This window comes from Branchiostoma lanceolatum, chromosome 1 (genome assembly GCF_035083965.1).
Source record: "Branchiostoma lanceolatum isolate klBraLanc5 chromosome 1, klBraLanc5.hap2, whole genome shotgun sequence".
In the NCBI taxonomy this organism is placed as follows: domain Eukaryota; kingdom Metazoa; phylum Chordata; class Leptocardii; order Amphioxiformes; family Branchiostomatidae; genus Branchiostoma; species Branchiostoma lanceolatum.
In genome coordinates this window covers 1,528,565-1,548,083 of record NC_089722.1, presented here as the reverse complement: position 1 = coordinate 1,548,083, position 19,519 = coordinate 1,528,565, and the positions used below count along the sequence as shown (strand labels likewise).

Genomic DNA, 19,519 nt, shown 5'->3' with positions numbered 1-19,519 from the left:
TCATATTTGTACGTTTTTAATGATATTCCTATTATTCAGTCAAGGGTAACACAAATACAGTTTAGGACGCAGCGACGCCGCCAGTGGGAGACATTTATGGTTGTGAGAAAGAAAAGTCCAATATCCAACATATAACAAAGTGTCAGGAGTTTGTAATCGTGACAGCGTGGTGGTTAATGGGAAAGATTCGTGGTAGCGGTCTAACAATCGATTGAGTAGTGTGGTAGGTTGGGAAATAGTCGACAAATAGCCGACTTCGCAGACCAACTCCCAACCTCAGACGACTTATTACACGACGTATTCCCAACCATATTCTTGAGAAGGTCATCAGCTGTCGAGAGGCGGTATGACATGATAAGGTGACCGTCGGGCTGTTAGGCTTCGACTCAAATGACCTCGTTCGCCCCCCCCCCCTCAAAAAACACACTATTTCAATATTTACCAAGTACATCCACAGACGTCCGCTTTTCTTCAGTTTATCCGATGTATGATGGATAAGTCTACGCTTTGGCGCATTATAGTGAGTGTATTACAATTTGTAAGTTCCAATGTGTTAGGATGCAATGAGGAAACGTAAACATGCAACAATATCTTATACCCTAGGCATAGTATATACTAGTTTATGAATATTATGATATCAAAACTTCAAAGGTTTCTGACATCAAGGGTCCAAATAACCAAGTGAATTGGAAAATTCCTCCTAAACATAGACGACTCGTTTCGTGTGGGTACTGCATACTTATGAAATACCACATTCAATCTCCAGACAATTAGTATAGTCCTGGATTTTTCTACAGGACCCAGCGGTGAGAGTGCATTTTGCGATCGGGGCTCGAGTGAGTTCCGCCCGGATACGAGATGGCGGAGGCCCCGGAGTTCGAACTGCAGCAGATCCAAACAGCGAACAGCCAGATGGCAGCAGAGGTGGATGACCCAGGAGGGTCTACACGTGAGGAAAACGGAGAAACCTCTAGGTCATCGCGACGACAAGATTCCAACCGGAAAACTCCTCGCCCCAAAGAGAGGGACGGGAAAAGGGCCGGGGTGTACCGGCACAGGCTGCGGGAGGAAGACCTCGTCAACCTGCCGCTGAATCCGATGTACGGCGCTGATCTTCCGTCAGGTCAGTTCAACTGGTTTGCATTGTAAAATTTAAGTGCACACGATATATGTAACAATAGTATCGTTATTCAGATATCCTATACGAAAAAAAGCGTTATTTTGAAAAGCAGGAAAGCAAATACTGTAAATGCATAAATGTTCGCGTGGTTCTTGTTTCGCGCTAAGGCGAAAATGGAGTGTTTGCGGTGGTTTTAAGTGTGCGGCAGCGCTACAGTCACATACTGCTACAGTATTGGACAAAAATGTTCGCGGTGTTTTTTTAAAAGTTCGCGGTGAAACGTCGCCGCGAAAACCGCGAACATGTAACCACCGCGAACATTTCTGCATTTACAGTATCATGATAACTTGAAATTTTATGCTCTGTTTGCTTCTCAAAAGAAGGTTTTTTTTGCGATCCGCGGTGACAGGTTCCGAACCGGCTACTTTATCTACTATGACGTCATGAGCTGGAAATTAACTTCCTTTAATACCTGGCGCCAGGAATCATGAACTGGAAGTATGATTAGTAAGATTCTATGTTCAATAACATCAGAAAGGTTGTCTATTTTGTACAAACGTCTATGTTCATTGAATAATACTTATGATGGACGCTTGTAATAATGAACTGATGTAGTTTGTACCCCCATTCGACGAGGACGGCGCTCTCGCAACGCGCTCTCTGTGACCGAAAATTTAACAGAGCGCTTAAAAAATTTCATAGACCATAAAAAAACGAATCTTTTCACGCTTTCTGTGTGTGTTTTTTTTCTTTTCAATCATACTTTTGCATTTTGCATGACGTTCTATATAGAGTCAAGGTTTACACGAATCCGATTTAGGTCGCAGCGAGAGCGTAGCAAGATCGCCGTCTAGTGCGCATGTGCAGCATGATGCATCTGTTCAAAGCCCCTCCCCTGTAAAGTACCGTTCCTGACGTATTGATCACGTGGGTATTGTTTTCGTCTCAGGGCCTTGATCTCTGACCTTACCCATAATCCCCTTTATGTACAATGATTCCTCTGCGTCACTCTGCGTAGTTTTTTTTTTTTTCAAATGTAACAATAATATCATTTGTAAGAAATCTTATACAAAAAAACGTTAGTTTGAGAAGCAGGAAAGCAAATTTTTTAAGATAACTTTTTTTAAGTATTAACGATAATCATGCCCTTTTTTTTCTTTTCAAGAGAACGTTCTTTAAACGCTTCTGAAAACAGGGCCTTTTCGACGGCCATATTTTCCTTGCAGTTTCTGCCTGATAAAAGCAACATATCACAGTTAGAACTATTAAATGATTGCCAACCGTATCGTTTATCAGTTTGGATTTTGTTTTTATTTTTAGGAAAAAAATGACAACGGTTCGGGTCCCTTGAATATTCATTGCTACGTGGAAAATACAGATGATGTATTTATATCCTCAATTGATGAATAGGCAAAATGTAGTCCTGATATGACCGCAGGCTTGCATAAACAAATCTAGGGACTTGTACTGGCAGCTACTTCATGTAAAATATGAAGTCTTTACTAAACGATTCCTGTGGAACGTTGACGATTGGTGTGTTTTTCTCGTAAACATCTTAGTCGTACCTCGCAAAAACTCTGGATGCAGAAGTTTCTTTATCGAAGAAAATACTTCTGTAACTTTCATGTATCATAGCAACGCAGCATGCAAGCAATAATTAAGCGCTGCTGAAAACAGGGCCTTTTCGGTGGCCATATTTTCCTTGCAGTTAATTTGTGATAAAAGCAACAAATTAACGTTAGAAAATAGCACGAAGCAGTCCTAATGGCGACCGCTATAAGTTGTCAATAACATAAGAGGTTTTTTTTAACCGCATGGTCAATCAGTCATGGATTTTTTCTTATTTTTAGGAAAATAATGGCTATGGTTCGGGTCCCTTACATATGAATATTTATTGCTACGTGCAAAATACAGATAGTGTATTTATACCCACAATTGATGAATAGGCAAATTATAGTCCTGAAATGACCGCAGGCTTACGCAAACAAATCTAGCTACTTGTGAAGGCAGCTACATGTAAAATGCACACATCATTCACACAAACTAACTTATGTGTGGTTTCTATCTAAAAACTAAAAATCACTACGACAATGGACTGAAAATTTTAACTTGTTTATATTTGCATGTTTCGTCAAGAAAAAATACAAGGCAGCAATGAAATGTGATTGACAATGATATCGCAGAGTAAAACAATGCATGACATTTGAATTATAAAAACTGTATATATATACTTTGTACATACGCCTGTCAGAGACATGATGAACTTGACTCATTATGATAGAATTTTTGCCAGATGTATTCTATGTAAAGTGGTGGTTCTAGCTGTAGCCGTTCAGAAACTATCAATAACATAACTACGTAATATACAATAACATAAAAGTTGGCACAGCGCTCACCCGACCTTCGGTCTGAATAGGCCTAGGGTTTTAATTAAAGGCGTAGGGAATATGAAATGTTTAAAACCCATGAAATAGATAGTAGAGTGATGCATGTTTGCAACCATATCCAGGTCCGGCAGACGATAGTCCACCAGCAGACAGCCCCGGTCAAGGTCAAGATACCGCTCGGGCTGGGGGCTCGGTAGATGGGCAGCCGTCTGGTCCGGCCACACACACGTACGAGGATGGAGACACGTTCGGGACGCGTCTCGGGCCGCCCCTGAACCGAGAGGCTCGCCGTGCCCCGCCGGTCCCCCCTACCCCGAGACCAGAAAGACCCCCCGCCGAACACGTGTACGAGGATGGAATGTCCTTCGGGATGCGTCTCGGGCCACCCCTGAACCGCGACGACATCAACGCCCCGCCCGTCCCCTCCACCCCGAGGCCTGGAAGATCACCCGGCGGGGTCCAACAAGGGCCGGCTGGGCCGAATCCCTTACTAAACCCGCAGGCCGTCCTCGACCAGCTTCGACCAAACCCGATGTACAACTCAAACCAGCCGCCAGGTTAGTTTTAGCGTTACAGCAAACTTTATGATATGCCTAGGTTTTACGGCATTGGCCATTTCATTCTCCGTTCTTTTCCCTTGATGATGAATGCCTTTTCCCAAAAGTCCATGTTGTAGACAGAATTGAAAAAAAAAACCTTCCGGCAGAAGGTTAATGCACTGCCCACCACCCCCCACCCCCGGACAAGCAACATTTAGTTACTGTACTAGAACAACAGTAGCTAATTGAACTATTGGCATAAACTTTGTCTTGAATTAAATTATATATTCTTTTTTAAGACTACTTCAAGACATCCTAAATTGTCTTTACCTCATTAACATATCTATTCAGAGTTTTGGTATAAAACCTGGTGTTCTCAGTCCTATCGTTAGTCACTGACGAAAGACAGCGGATGCTGTCTGAAACGTCTGACTGTTTCAAAACCTTATCCAGTTGCTTGAGTAATTATTTTTGGCGTTTCCGGCAGAACTCTTCTTTGATTTAAGTATTGCAATCACTTCCACTTTTTAAACAACTATATATGATGTCCACTGCCTCCCTGCCAAACATTGATATGCAAATTCCGTTCTATTCCTTTCTTTTCTGACGTTATTTCATTGTTTTTCTATGTTATATTATGTTACATTATTGTTTCATTTATCTTTGTTACTTAAAATCAGTTGTAATAAGTAAGGCGTGTTAGTTTGGAAGCCAAGCTAGTACTTCTAAGCACTTGTATCTACCTTGTATCATTATTAACTAACAGTTTGCGTTACTTTTGTTATTTTATGTATTTAGGTTTGTTGAACAATGTGGGGATATCCCCCCCCCCCCCCCCCCCCCCCAGGGCACATTGAAAACTGCCTTTAATAGGCGATATGTAACCCCCTGGTTGAATAAAGAAATAAACAAACAAACAAACAAGCAACGCAGCAATTGTGTTGCCAAGGTCATTGTGCAGATTAAACGGAGTATTTCCAATACGAATTTAGTATCTCTTTTTCTGTCCAATTCGTAGGCCCGGCCCAAGAACGTCGTACCATTTGGGGACAACTACGTCATCGCCTGTCACGACGCCTGCTGATGTGCGCTGCCACATCAGCCGTTTCCTTGGTAACGCTGGTGATCTTGGTACCCGTACTACTGACGCACCTCAACTACCAAACTGCTGGAAACCATGGCGCTGTAAGTTAACTGGTATATCAGATGCTTTTGATAAAAACACCGGGGAGCACGAAATGTTTTACTACCTTAGGAAAATACATCTGAAATGTCATTTTCTGCACTTATTGCATTTAGTCCATCGTACTTTCGAGCGCTGACGGCAGTTCAAATCAGTGCCGAAACACCGGGGATTTCGACGCGGCCATTTTGCTTACATCCGGGCAATTTTCTGACGTCAATGCATTCTCTTTACAGCCAACTGCAAGCACAGCAGGGCCCAACACCACTGGCAAGGTGACATTTGCTGACGTCATGAAGGTCAGTACTCGTCAGCGTTCCTTGAGTTTGGAATGGTCGGTCATTTAGCATCAGTTCAGCCATGCTGAACCTAACCTGGAAAACTTTGATTGATTGGTTGATTGATTGATTGATTGATTGATTGATTGATTGATTGATTGATTGATTGTACTTTCATTTGTACTGCAGCAAAACCTCTGGATTTTGTATCTAGTCATCATCATCATCATCAGTATCTAGTGCCGAGCATCTAATGGTCACGATCAGTGGTCACCATGTTTGAGTGATTATTAGTCTTAGAATTAGAAAAGAAGTGAGATCAGTTATGGCCATCTACATGCTTCTTTTAGAACTACAGCTTTTTAGTTGCAGGCATTGGAACAGGATATTGATCAAGCAGAGATCAATGTATTTCAATTTTAATTACTCTTTACAGCCTACCGCAAGTCCAGCAGGACCCAGTACCACTGGCAGTGGTGCCTGGAAAAGTTCTGCTGTCTCTATGAGGACTGACAAAGTGACATCTGCTGACGTCATCAAGGTCAGTACTTGTTAGTTCAGCAATTATATAACGTTACATGGTAGTCACCGGGTAGATTTTTGTCATCACCTCACCCGACAGTCAATTTCACAACAACAGCCAATCAGATATGATACAAAGAAATCTATATGTAGTAGTAGTAGTAGTAGTAGTAGTTAACCTTTATTTTCCTTGGAAGGCCCTGTCGGCCAGTACATATACATATATATATGTCCGTTCTTCCCAGGGGTCCAAGTGGAGGGGGGGGGTGTCACGGGAAATGAATAAATAAATCTGCTTGAGTATGTCCACGTTGGTTTTTAACTATGTTTATAGTTTGACGCATTCTAACCGGTCATTTATGTAACGTTAGATCGATCCGGGCCATGGACGTGGTCCCTCACACGGCATCACGGCGGAGCCGGAAGCAGCAGGACCTGCACCAATCAACATGCCGGCTCCCACGACCACGACCACGACCACGACCACGACCACGACCACGACTGAAGGTTGGTTTTGATACATTTTGTACACCCATGCACCATACAGGGAAGAGGAGGGGTACTGTGCTGATACAGAACAGTTCATGACATTGCACGACGTTCCCCTTTAAGGTAGCGTGCGTAGTCCAGTGGTTAGCGATCTTGCCTCTGGAACTAGAAGCCCCGGGTTCGATCCCGGCTGTGTTGCTCACCCGACATGTAATGATTTATGTTGATAGAGTTATCAGGACTCAAATGACTGTGTATCTCTGTTATATTGTATCTGACCCTTACCTCTTCCCTCATGACCTCAATGAAAAGCGGCCTGCGTGCCGATTTGAGCTTATCATGAATAAACAAAGGTTCAAACAAACATGCACACTACCGTTAAAGATCGCAGTCCTTAGAATGGGACGTTAAGCCGTGCTCCATTGTGCTTGTTGAAAAGAGCTAGGGGAATTTCGACGGTACAATGAACCTGTAAATACTGTACATAGCGTCAGTCTTCTCTGTCACGACCAGTGGAAGATTAGCTCACCTGTTCATTGAGTTCATTTGAGCTAAACTGGTTCGAGATCCCTTTCCTTTCCTTTTTCCCCTCTATCACATTATTTCACCAAAAGGACATTCAGTAGTTCTTCTTCTGCTGAGAGAATGTGGCAGCACCCTCTCTGCCACCACATGTCGATGTAGTTATCACTTTTTTTCCAAGACAATAATTATAAGCAACAACAAAATTGCAAACTTTAGCTGAATCATCTTACCTCAGTAAGGTAAACATGTTTTTTTTTTCAATCTTAGGAATGTTTGACGAAAGCGACGAACCCGGGGCCGGGAAACTGCACTCCGCACGTGGGGTTTCAGTTTCCCCCGACGGCAAGATATATGTGGCTGATCTGAGCAAAGCGCGCCTCCAAGTGTACAGCTTGGAAGGCGCTTACCTGTATCAGTTCCCACCCAATGCACCAGAGCTGTGGCATCCATCGAAGGAGCCATCTGGTGTGTCCATCGGCAAGGATGGCCATCTGTGGGTCTTTCTGCAGGGGTACCCTACCAGCCCTGACTCCGTGGTACAGGTCGGCAGGGATGGCCATCTCAAAGCCAACTTTGACCTCCCTGGCGTATCACGGGGGCTGACTCGCGGAATGGCCGTGGACTCGCGCAACAACCATGTGTTCGTCACATGGTCTACCGGCTACCGTGGCGGGGTGCAGGCCTTCGAGTCCGACGGGAAACTCCTGTGGGACGTCGGTCCGCGGATGAGTACACCGATGAACGTCGCCGTTGACGGTAAAGGCAACATTTTCGTCTCGGACTTTAAGACCGACTTCATCTACACGTACAGCGAGGCTGGGCAGTACGTGTCGAAGTTCGGAGGACCGGGGTGGAGCGGCGGCGGCCTGAATCATCCCCGAGGCATCTGCGTGGACAGTACCGGCCACATCATCGTGGCGGACTCAGACAACCGTCGCCTGGTGAAGTACACAAGCCAGGGCACGTATGTCGACCACATCGCTTTGCCTCCAGGGACATACGCGAGGGGAGTTGTGGTGGGTCCGGGTGGGCAATTGGTAGTAACCGCCGGTGATGCAATCATTGTCTTCACCCGTTACTGATCATACTGCAGAAAAAAAACCAGGCCTTTGCATGACAGGAAGAGTTAGGCGGGCACACCCAAGTTCATTTCGGGCCTCAATTCGAGGCTGCGCGTCCTCGGGTCTAGCAACCATCCCTTCCAGGGAGTCATTCTGAAGTAATGTAGCTGTATATGGAATGTAAGGATATCCCTTCAACTACAAGACCAACTGTCTTTCGTTTGTTTCTGCCTCTCTATTTTTGATAAAACCGCTAATTTCATGTCAGAAAATTGGCAATTTTCGTGAAGGGTTAAAGTACTTCGAAAAAATGTGGTAAAATGAAGGATTATGGCAGAAAGAGGCAAACATTGGTTTAGTCATTTCCATTTTGTCCATGAAAAAACAATTATGTAAATCGCAAGGTATTTCAACTCCGCTTACACAACGAAACACAGGCCAATCTTGGACAATAGTAAGGCTTGAGCCAGAAGTTAATTTTCACAAAAATGTTCTTACGCTTTTCCGCATGCCCAATATTAGTATCTAATGTCTTTTTGCCGCATATTGTGAGCGATTTAAATTCGAACCTGCCCCTCCAAAACCTCCCGTCACTTTTTATCCCTACTGTACACTACCGGCCCCGAGGAAGAACGAACTGGGGTGTGCACCGTTAACAGAAATGGCCTTGCCTTTTGTGCATCAGTAACTGCAGTGCAAACTAGAAAGGTAACATTTTTTGCGAGAAAATGTCAGTATGTTTCACTCCCTACTCCTCCCTGGTATGGAGTGTTCAAGAGTCAAAAGCTGCTAAAATCAAAATGGACTAATTTTGCACTTATACAACTTGTGTAAGTACGTACTTACACAACTCAAATATGCAAGTGGTACCTTGAGTCCCAATATTTGGATGCCCATAATATCCTGCCGAGAAATATACGGCCCCGGATCCGTTCGGATTCTTCCGGATCTTAGGTTCCGGATCACGTCAGGATACGTCAGGATCCGTCAGGATACATCAGGATCCGGGGCCATTTCGTGCAGTAGAAAGTTACCTCCAATGCTCAGGAATGGATCATAAACATACTGACCATGATGGATGAACGAGTCCCTGCATGTAACATGGACAAATGTTATCTTTTACAGATACAAAATTTCACTGTTGAGGTAGAGTTATGTGGAGAATCCCATAAAAGTTAACAAAAAATGAAAGCCTTCACTGTGCACCCGTGTTCCTTTAGAAAACTGTGATAGTAAAACTTAAGTCCGATCTCATTCTCAAAAAAGTGTCAAACAAACAGATACTATACTTCACTACCAGCTTAATCTAAAGGATTGTACATATATGCGTTTTCAATTCAACTGTATTGCATTTTATTATCTGTATCTATATTCTACTTGAATGACTGTAATTTAGAAAAGCATCTACATATGATAATTTACAATCTTGATCTCTCTTTGTTATGTTTAATTTGGTAGGAATTGTTCAACTTTGTGGTATTAGATGCATACATAACTTTGTATAAGAACGTTCCCTTCAAATGATGCCTATCTCATTGAACTATTGCAAATGCAAACTTTACTACTGTTTAAATGTAATAATTTTAATGGATTATTGATAATTTACATATGAAATTCCAGTAAGAAATTATTAACAGTCCAGCAAAGAGCTATCCATGTATTACGAATAGGAACGTCTTTTACTTCATGTTTGCAGAGTTAGAGCTAAAAATTATATGTCAACGATACACAAGACACATGCGTGTATGTGCCAGCATTTACATAGAGTTCTACAATATTTTGTGAACATTACAAAAATCTTTAACAGATAAATGGGCAACTTTGATATATCTTTTGCCTCTGCTGGAATGTAGAAAGTATTCAATTAGTTTGTGAGTGTTTTTATTTGCCATAAAAAGTTTTCCTGTAAATGTTTTGGCAATTGAGGGCAAGTTGAGGGCGGAAGCTATGTGTACAGTGATGATGCAATGTGTCCTCTGTTTAGCAGATGAAACGATGTAATAGATTTAGTTCAGAGGCATTGTTTCCTCACTCTTTATTTCATTGGTTGTAGGAGTGACGTCACCGGTGTGGTATCCTTGTTAAGTGCAGTAACTGTTGTAAAAGTTACGTCGCTGGAGTGTGGCCTTGTGGTGATACCAGTCTGCCACACTAATGTCACTTTCTGTAACTTCTTTAATGCAGAAATAAAATACTTGCTGGCTGTAATACCATGTCTGTCGTTTCAATTCTTGTTACAACGTTTATAATCATGGTCTCGATGTTGAAAATGTAGGCATCTTCTGTTTTTGTTTTTCCTATAATGTTTTCTAGGACTCCCGCATTAGATTTGGAGTCTACAGAAGACCTAACCCACAAAATGTACTTGCTGTGGCCTTGGTGTGATCATAAGTAACGCAGGCTCTGGCACTTCTTTATTTTAGCTTTTTACATCGCATCGGGGTGTCCCTGTGGTGTAGTGGTCTGCGCTTCTGTTACTTACCGCATCTGGTTCTGATTACTTTGAACCAGAAGGCCCGAGTTTAATTCCGGGGTAGGACACCTCTGGACAAGAGGCGCATTGAGTCATACCAAAGACTTTTAAAAATGGTACATACTTATGAAACAGTATTGTGTGTTAAACATGCAGTAAACACACTCCACTGCCAGTTGACTAGCCCCCTGCTGCAGTGATTGCACCACAGTGTGGCCCAGGGCTATAAAACGGGGATGGGCACCGCCATATACACCTTATGGTGAGGGAGGATTTTAACTTAACTAACTAATTTATTAATCAATTACATCGCATCATGTCAACGGGAAAAAAGGGAAACACGACATATTTCCTTTGTTATCTCAGCCCAGGTAAAAAAAAACACCAACAGAGGATAAATGAATGAAACAAACAACATTTTGTGGAATCCACATAATGATAACTAAGGTGACAATAACACCAGGAAATATAAATGGTAACACCATTTCACACAAAAAAAGTGATTTAGAAATACTTGCTGTATCCAGACCGTCAGAATACAATTAAGTTCATCGGGACAAAAAAAACATTTCAACAATACCTTACTTTTAACAACAATACCTTACTTTTAACAACAATACCTTTCTTTTAACAGAAATTTCAAAGAATCAACTACCGCTATTCTCAGAATATCCGACAACATATATTGCGGGCAAAAAATAAAGCCCCATGTAAAAGATTGCTAACTTGTAAAATGTCCTAAGTACAAAATTTCATGTGAGTAGCATACTGATTGCACATTTAACTATCGCTTGTCATGATATATTTAAGAAAATATTTAAGAAAATTCTTTTATATGTTCTTGGCGTCCGAACATTTTGCTCAGAGATGAAAATAAGCATGAGGCTTATAGAGATATGCATGTTGATACATGTGCAGTTTCAGTCTCCTACAATAATTGTAAGTGGGACACAGTGGGTCATACTTTACTGCTAATTGAACTTCCCTTTTACTGCTGTTCGCCTTCGACCAGTTTTGAAGGGTGTGGTCAACTTGAAGTCAACTCAGTCGCTTGTAGAAATGTGAAAAGTACAGTGATATAAATAAATACTCAAGAAGAGATGTTCCTTTATATTTGTGCAAAATTTCAACTCATTTCATACAAAAATGAACCTGCTATGATAGGAAAGGCGTTAGCTTTTGAATCAACCTCGTAAGTTTCGTCTTCTCGAACGAACTCTGCCGCCCTGATTCACCCACGTACGAGAAACATGGCTGCCGTCATTGGCAGGAGCAGGACGACAAAGACTGGAGCGGCTGACGTTCCTTGGTTCACGGCTGATTGGTAAGACTTACAGATTCCCTTCTGCAAGCAGTTGAGGATGGCGTTAGCCTGGTCGATTCCGGAGAGGTACCTGTGATACAATACAATACATATGTATATAACTGTTTACGTGTGACCCGTGCTTAGCCCAGTGGGGCAAACATGTACAATAAAGGTCTTCATTGTTACCCTTTATACTGTTTGTTCCCTTAACCTTGCAATTAAAGAATTCATTTGCATAATTGATATCTGTCGATATTCCTCTCTTTCTCATTGACATATTACGAGTTTGAAACAAAATCGGCTCCTGCAGTTCCAAATAAGCCGCCAGGTGGCCCAAACCTACACATCTTACTGTCCTTCCAAAGAGCTATCTGACACTAATCATAGCATGTCCAGAACGCGAGATATCAAACCCGTGAGTTCCGCTGCAGTTTTATAGCAAGCCGCTAGGGGGCCCAAAATCCAATCATTTGGGGTCTCAAGAAGACCTACTCACACACCAAGTATGAAGACAATCCATCCAGACATTCTCGAGTTATACTGTTTACAGTCGGACGGACACACACACGAACGCCGTGCAAAACATAACCTTCTCGGCGAAGGTAAAAAAAAAAATTTTCGACCATGCTGTAAATTGTGAAAAGCAGCTGCAAAGTGACAAAATACATGTAACGTTAGTAGATTTCCAAAAATAATATTTCGGAACACTAATCAGCCTTGATCGTTCGTTTATTGCCTGCTTATACATGTACGGAGTGTGCTGTGCTGTGCCTGAAAACGTTTTCAACTCACCCTCCCTGCACGTAGCCGTTGTACCGTGGGTGTGTTGCCTCCCCTCCGAAGTAAAGACGTCCGACAGGGGCCGACAGCTTCTCAAAGTCTCGTGTGTTCACGTGGACAGGCCAGTTGGAGTAGGCACCGAAGAACAGTGGGTTAGTCAACCACCTGGAGACAATGGGAAATATTAGGAATTAGGTAAAACAATGTGGAAACGGTTTGAGGTTGTTCTTCGACAAAGTTGATAAGGCTGCACGTTATGCGTAACTCAGAAGCAGGAATTGTTCGATTGAGTTTAAGATGTATTTTCCCGCTATATAACGTCAGAGAATGCAGTGGAGAGAATTGAAGAAAGACTAATTGCAGCTAAAAAGTGTCCAGATCACTGCAGCAGCAGAATACAGTGGACTTCTACTATAACGTAACTAATGCTACGGCCATATTTGCACCGGTCCCCGAAGCCGGATACCGGGTTGGAGGGGGTACCTCTCGCTGTTCTCACGGTTAGGTTATGGCGTCTATTTGTTACCGGGTACCCGGTTGATTTTAACTCCGGGTTTAAAAATCCCAGGGTCCCAATCATGCCAATAAATAGCCCGGTAGCCACAGGGTGTCCTACGGGGCCACGTAGGGGTCCCGCCCGAAGTGAAAAAAAAAGCCCGTAAAATACCCGGCGGGGCACTTTTTTCCAATCGCGACCGTAGCATAATGCAAGCAGAGACAGGACCAGTCCAGACCTGGGAACGAGGATGCTCTCCGGCTCGGGGATGTTGTTGCCGTACATGTTCCTGAGGACGGCCATCACCTCCTGCTGGGTAGTCTCGTCAGACTGTAGCTCGATCCGCGGTACTTCGCTAGCTATGGCTGTAACCAGCAGGATGTTGGTGCCTGAGAGGGAAATAGTTTTTTTTGTTTTCATTTATTGGTTTGGCTGTTCAACAAGCATAGTCAGGGCTGCCCAACTAGCCTGTAGCTACCCTGCTGACAAAGACAATACTTTACAATGGATTTTGACATGGAGAGCATAACGAGCTATAACAACAATAGGGAAGTAGTATACGTGTTGATGTCTTTTGTGACACGGTACTCCTGTGTAGGAATCTATGGGTTCTGGGTTGGATTATGTGGTAACACTATTTTCTGCATTCGACTCTGGTTGGAGACATCCTATCGGATAGGACGTAAAGTAGAGGGTCTGTGTTTAATGCCACGGTCCCCTTTGCCAATCCGGCCCCGACCGGACAACATGTGGGAACGAAAAATATGATAAAAAGACAACAAAAGACACAAAATGTATTCAAAAAAAGCTTCTAACCATACATTGTGTATTTTCTTGATATGCATTTTTCATCTCTCGTTTTCGCAAACAGCCTGACCGGCCCCGGGATTGGAAATGGGACCGAAGCATTAAAGAGTGACTCTCCTCATGTAAAAGAACCCACCACACCTATCGTAGGGATCTATCCTGTAGTGAAGATCATAAAATCTCCTCTAGTCATAAACTGTGATGACGGGGGATTGGGAAGGGGGGGTGAATACAAAACTCAGTCACTTTCGGGACCGCATTCTCTACGCTGCAGCAGCGACGCCTAGCTGCAGTTCGAAGTATAACCAGTCAGCATTGCCCTGAGGAAGGTGACAGTATATTGCTGTGTGCAAAGAACCCTTGTAAAGACAAAGTGTAATCGTCACACTAACCGTTTGGGAATATCCCAGGCACTTCAAGATTCTGCCATATGGCATACCGGGGCCAAACGGACCCTGCATACAGGATGTATTCATTGTCGTTCCAGAACTTGTATGGAAACTTCAGGAAGATCTTGCAGTACAGCCCCATCCTGAACTGGTAGATCTCCTCAACCTGTTAAATACAAAGCATTTGGCAATTACTACTTATAGTAGTAATGTTGAAAAGATAACGAGAAAACACACGAAGTGGTCATGGGCATGTAGCCTAGGAAATAACTAACATTATACACAGATAGCCTACACTTGTCTAGCAACCACTCTTTGCTGTGGTCTTTTATAAACACTACTACTGGGTGAGTGAGAGAGAGTGAGTGAGTGAGTGAGTGAGTGAGTGAGTGAGAGAGAGTGAGTGAGTGAGTGAGTGAGTGAGTGAGTGAGTGAGTGAGTGAGTGGGGTAGTGAGTGAGTGAGGTAGTGAGTGAGTGAGTGAGCGAGTGAGTGAGTGAGTGAGTCAGTGATTGAGTGAGTGAGTGAGTGAGTGAGCGAGTGAGTGAGTCAGCGAGTGAGTCATTTAACCAGTGAGTGAGTGAGTGAGAGAGAGAGAGAGAGAGAGAGAGAGAGAGAGAGAGAGAGTCAGTCAACTAGTCAGTGAGCGAGTGAGTGAGTGAGTCAGTCAGTCAGTCAGTCAGTCAGTCAGTCAGTCAGTCAGTGAGTGACGATGCCTTGCTACCTTCCAGGCCGGCAGATCAGGTGTGAAGTCGATGACGTCACTCTCCAGCACGCCTATGCTGACAGTCATCAGTCCGTACTCCCCCCGGTACGTGGACCCGTCTGTGGTCGTGAACGTCACGCCCGTGTCCGTCCTGTTGACGGTCTTCACAACTTTGTTTAACTGAAGGCGGCGGCGGGCTTCGTTTGGGGACAAAAACTCGTCTGCCAAACTGAACGAATTAACAGAAAGTAGCTAATGTCATTCTCATTAGGCAAATAGTAGTGGACCACCTCAAGTCAACCGTACGCACACACGCCATATCTAGATAGTGTTATTTTCATTGTTAGAATTATACTTCTCTGTATCTGGCACTCTTAAAACAAGTTATCAAAAAAGAAAGACTGAATTCATAGTCTTGCGTATCTAATATTCTGAATGACAAAAGAAAATGCATTTCTGCCTCTGCGAACAATAATAAAAAAGAAAATTATGATGTATTAGGAAAACAATGATCCCCCATAAAGCTAGGAAATCCCTAGGAAGCAAAAATGTTGAAAATCTAATTTCTTCTTGAATTGTTTTATCTCCAAACAAAAATTCTTAAATCCAATTTCTTCTTGAATTGTTTTTCCTCCAAACAATAAAGCATCGATGGTCGTTTCAAACAAATCTGCCAGGGGGACCAATCTCCCATTTCCTAAACCCACAAGCTATCTACTACCAAAATGTTCACACGAAAAAAGATACCAACATCTGCAGTTTCACTTTATCGGCTCAAAAAAAAAGCCGCCAGGTGTCCCAACTCCAGATTTTAGACTTGAACACCTGTTACCCATTATCTCTTCATGTTAATGACAACCTAATGAACTGACAAACCTTAGACAATAACCTCATTGAAAATGGTTATAGAAAATGCTATACCTGTCCACCAAAGTTCACCATCTAAGGTGGTGCATGCTAGGGCACATCCTCTGCATGCCCGAAGACACTCCAGCACAAACGGCACTAGAATTTGCTACAGTGGGGTGCAACAAATACAAGGCCAGGAAAGGAAGACATTGCACGAACCTACTAAGTGTCCTAAAAACAGATCTCAAGAACAAAGGAATGGGAAACCTAAGAACAGCAAAGAAACTCTCGCAGAAAAGAAGACACAGTGGAAAGAAATGAAGGTTGTAGAAACAGAGGCTGTTTCTACAACCTCCGAGCCGCAGAATACAGTGGATCATCATCATACCTGTCCACAATATGTCCAAACCCTCGTTGGTCAGTGACGAAGTATTCCTCTTCATCGAAGTCCTCGTTATTCATGCCAGTGTTGTTCAGTGACGTCACTTCCGTTGCATCCGCGTATTCGAACTCGTAATCAAAATATTCTACGACCTTTTCTAGTGGGGTCTTTGGCTGCCAACCTCCCAGTTTCAGAGCGACTCGCAATGACACGTCTGGCAGCCTGAAATGGCAACCTCCATTAACACTATTCCGCCGGGTTACATAAATCCGCCACTTTGTGAAAAACTGTGGGTCTGAGATATCTCTAGTGCAGCGCCCTACCGACCCAGTACGCATCACATCTTAAATCACTTCATGGTCAATGATGACCAGTTAACAGTACGTGCAACAGATCTAAAAAAAGCAGGCAGATCTTAAGCCTTTGAATTATACATGTTATGATAAAAGATGAAAGCTCTTTTGCCCATTTACATCAATAACTGTCACAATGGTAGAATCAAATAAAATTGGCAGTAATCATAATACAGTGATAAACTTTCTTCCAACACTAAGGTATTCACAGATCGAATTTTTGACGACCACTGTCGCCTTCTTCAGGATCAATACTAACCAATCACTGCCAAACGTAAACTCGCGAGAGTTTCAGACACGTGGCTTTATTGACGTCCTTTTTTCCGTAAAGACACGTGTCAATAAAGTCAGGTGTCTGTAACTCTCGCGAGTTTACGTTCGGCAGTGATTGGTCATTATTGATCCTGAAGAAGGCGACAGTGGTCGTTGCAAATTCGATCCGTGAATACCTTAGTGTTGGAAGAAAGTTAAGCACTGTATTTCAAATAAAATCATAATCACTTGTCTTCGCGAATCTGCTCCCTCCACGTTTCCAGATACTCTTGTGCAGTTTCCAGCCTCTCCCATGCTTCTTCCGCCTGGTCGGTGACGTCATTTCCTGTTTTGTTTCGAATGATGACGTCATCGTAGTCGGATATCTATTGACCATATCAAGTGGTGACACGAGAAGAAGAAGATATCAAGTAACGTAGCAGTCATCTTGGCACTTTATCCATAACCGTGGCAAGAAACAAAATGCCTTCAGAGCCAAGCGATCGGCAGAAACACAGCTCATAGTAACATGGTATAGCTAGTGCTATCAAAGACAGTTGGACTTAGCAATACTAGACTTCACAAAAGCTTTCGACTCACAGCAGACGAATCTCGAAAACTCTGTAATAAGGGGCACTACAGTATAAAACTAATTCTTTTGGCAAACAGGGAGAAGACGATATCAATAAAGGGTACAGCGTTCAAGAAAGAGTTCCTCAAAGTATCATCCTGGGACCACTACTCTTCTTCTAGCCTAAACTTAGTGACCTACAAGACCAACTTAATTATCGAGGATGTATACCGACGACTGCTTTGTAATCACTTACCAGTTTTGTTGCCGGGCTCTAGCAGCAACAAAGACCAGCTCATGTCAACAAGATAACCGGTAATAAACAGGTATTCGGTGTGATCAAACAATAAACTTACCTACCGTGGCCGACAGGAACAATATGCAACACACACCAAGTTTGGCAGCGCGTCGACACCGCTCTCACATTGTTCCTGTCGGCCACTGTACTTACCTTTCCTGATATGTTGTACTTCTGCGCCAGCTCCCAGATTGGGTTGTTACGAAGTCCCTGCACCCAGTTGGCACCTAGTTCAACCTTCACTCCGCCAAATTCCACCTAAAAGAAATTCAAAACTGCAGTTAATGATTCAAAGAGCAATAGGTGATTGTCTCTATACAAACCTACCCCAACGGTCTAAGTATGTTACGTCAAATTTGGTCATTTTGTCAATTTTGACACAAAGTTACAAACACGCATCATCAGCGACCAAATGAAGAAGTTTATGGAAAAAAACTGTAATCTGTCTAATCGTTTCCATACTTACCCGTATATAGAAACACATGAATTGACAGGATGTGAATCTAAAAAAAAAACACACCTCAAAGCATAAATTCAAAAGACTGTTGAGAAACCAAACACACACACACACGCATTTGTGCTTCCCTCCAATCCTGCATTGTTCCCTCTCTGTCTCTGGCAGTTTGGGGGAAATATGTAATATATTTAGATGCTTTACTTTTAGGCCCGCGTGTGTATAAGCAGCGACACCTATAGCTAGCTGCAGTGCAAATTAAAGTGAACCAGTCAGAATTGCGCAGCGAGAGCAGGTGGAATGGGAGCCTTACCTGTCTCATCCTCCCCCCGATCCGGTCCGACCCCTCCAGAATGACGAAGTCCTCCACCCCGTTCTCGTGAAGCGTCTTGGCGGCGGCGATGCCCGCGATGCCCGCGCCGACAATCACCACCTTCCGCTCCTCTGTAGCCCTTTTCGACAACTGTTTGGAACTAACAGTTGTCATGGCAACCATCATCATGATCAGTATCCTCTTCATGATGGTGCAATATCCTGGTATGTAATAATACTGTATAAGCAAGGACACCACTGACTGTGAGCTAACCTTTAAGGTCTCATTCATGAGTTTTTTCGCCCCATAGGCTTACATGTTTCTTGTTTGAGGTCAGCCCAGAAATTACCGGAGGCTAGTGAGACAGTTTGCCGATGCAAACTCGCCAACTTGTGTCTTTTACAAAGAACGGTTATACATTGCTGGTGTACATTTTGTTTGTTTGAACTTTTGTTTATTCACGATAAGCTAAAATCGGCACGCAGTGTGTACATGGTACCTAGACTGGTCAGACTGCAGGCCTTCCGAGAAGGCATACTTCATTAAATGTTTTGTTCTCGACTATTTTGCCGAAGGCTACGCGACCTTGTTTCAAATGTATCCACCCAAAATGTTTCGATGGCGGGAGACTATGTCTTTTGAAAAAGGTTTCGATTCTTAGGATAGGATGACAAAAGACGTGTGATCTTGATACACATACATGTATGCTTTCTTTGTTTAATTCATCGCATCGGTAGAGACCTAAAACGTAAGCGTGAGTTGGACCAAGGACATTATATAGGACCTTGGTTGGACAAAGACATGTTGCATGTATGGCACCTGAATATACGGGCGGTCAGACAGACACGCTTGATCAAAACGCTCTTAGTCGAGCTTTGCTGAAAGCTCTGCGGCCAGTTTCAAATGTGTCAAGAACAAGATTTTAAGAATGCAAAAGACTATGGAGTTTTGAACGATTACAACTGTAAGGGAGAGGATGGCGTGTGA

General features: G+C 43.1%; 2 protein-coding genes across 2 annotated transcripts; one reads left to right on the top strand and one right to left on the bottom strand.

Annotated features, from left to right (window-relative positions):
* Positions 1 to 5,027: 5,027 nt before the first annotated feature.
* On the top strand, positions 5,028 to 8,135 carry LOC136427687 (tripartite motif-containing protein 3-like). Its single transcript, XM_066416743.1, has 5 exons — positions 5,028 to 5,231; positions 5,466 to 5,528; positions 5,944 to 6,048; positions 6,401 to 6,536; positions 7,311 to 8,135. Exons 1-5 carry the CDS (start codon positions 5,130 to 5,132, stop codon positions 8,123 to 8,125), a joined length of 1,221 nt encoding a protein of 406 aa, XP_066272840.1. The 5' UTR covers positions 5,028 to 5,129; the 3' UTR covers positions 8,126 to 8,135.
* A 2,987-nt stretch (positions 8,136 to 11,122) lies between these two features.
* On the bottom strand, positions 11,123 to 18,739 carry LOC136425021 (uncharacterized). Its single transcript, XM_066413738.1, has 9 exons — positions 18,533 to 18,739; positions 17,919 to 18,023; positions 17,146 to 17,282; positions 16,298 to 16,513; positions 15,079 to 15,289; positions 14,359 to 14,521; positions 13,398 to 13,548; positions 12,676 to 12,828; positions 11,123 to 11,971 (listed from the first exon to the last, which is right to left on the bottom strand). The coding sequence occupies exons 1-9, from the start codon at positions 18,737 to 18,739 to the stop codon at positions 11,809 to 11,811; spliced, it is 1,506 nt and encodes a 501-aa protein (XP_066269835.1). The 3' UTR covers positions 11,123 to 11,808.
* Positions 18,740 to 19,519: the final 780 nt, after the last annotated feature.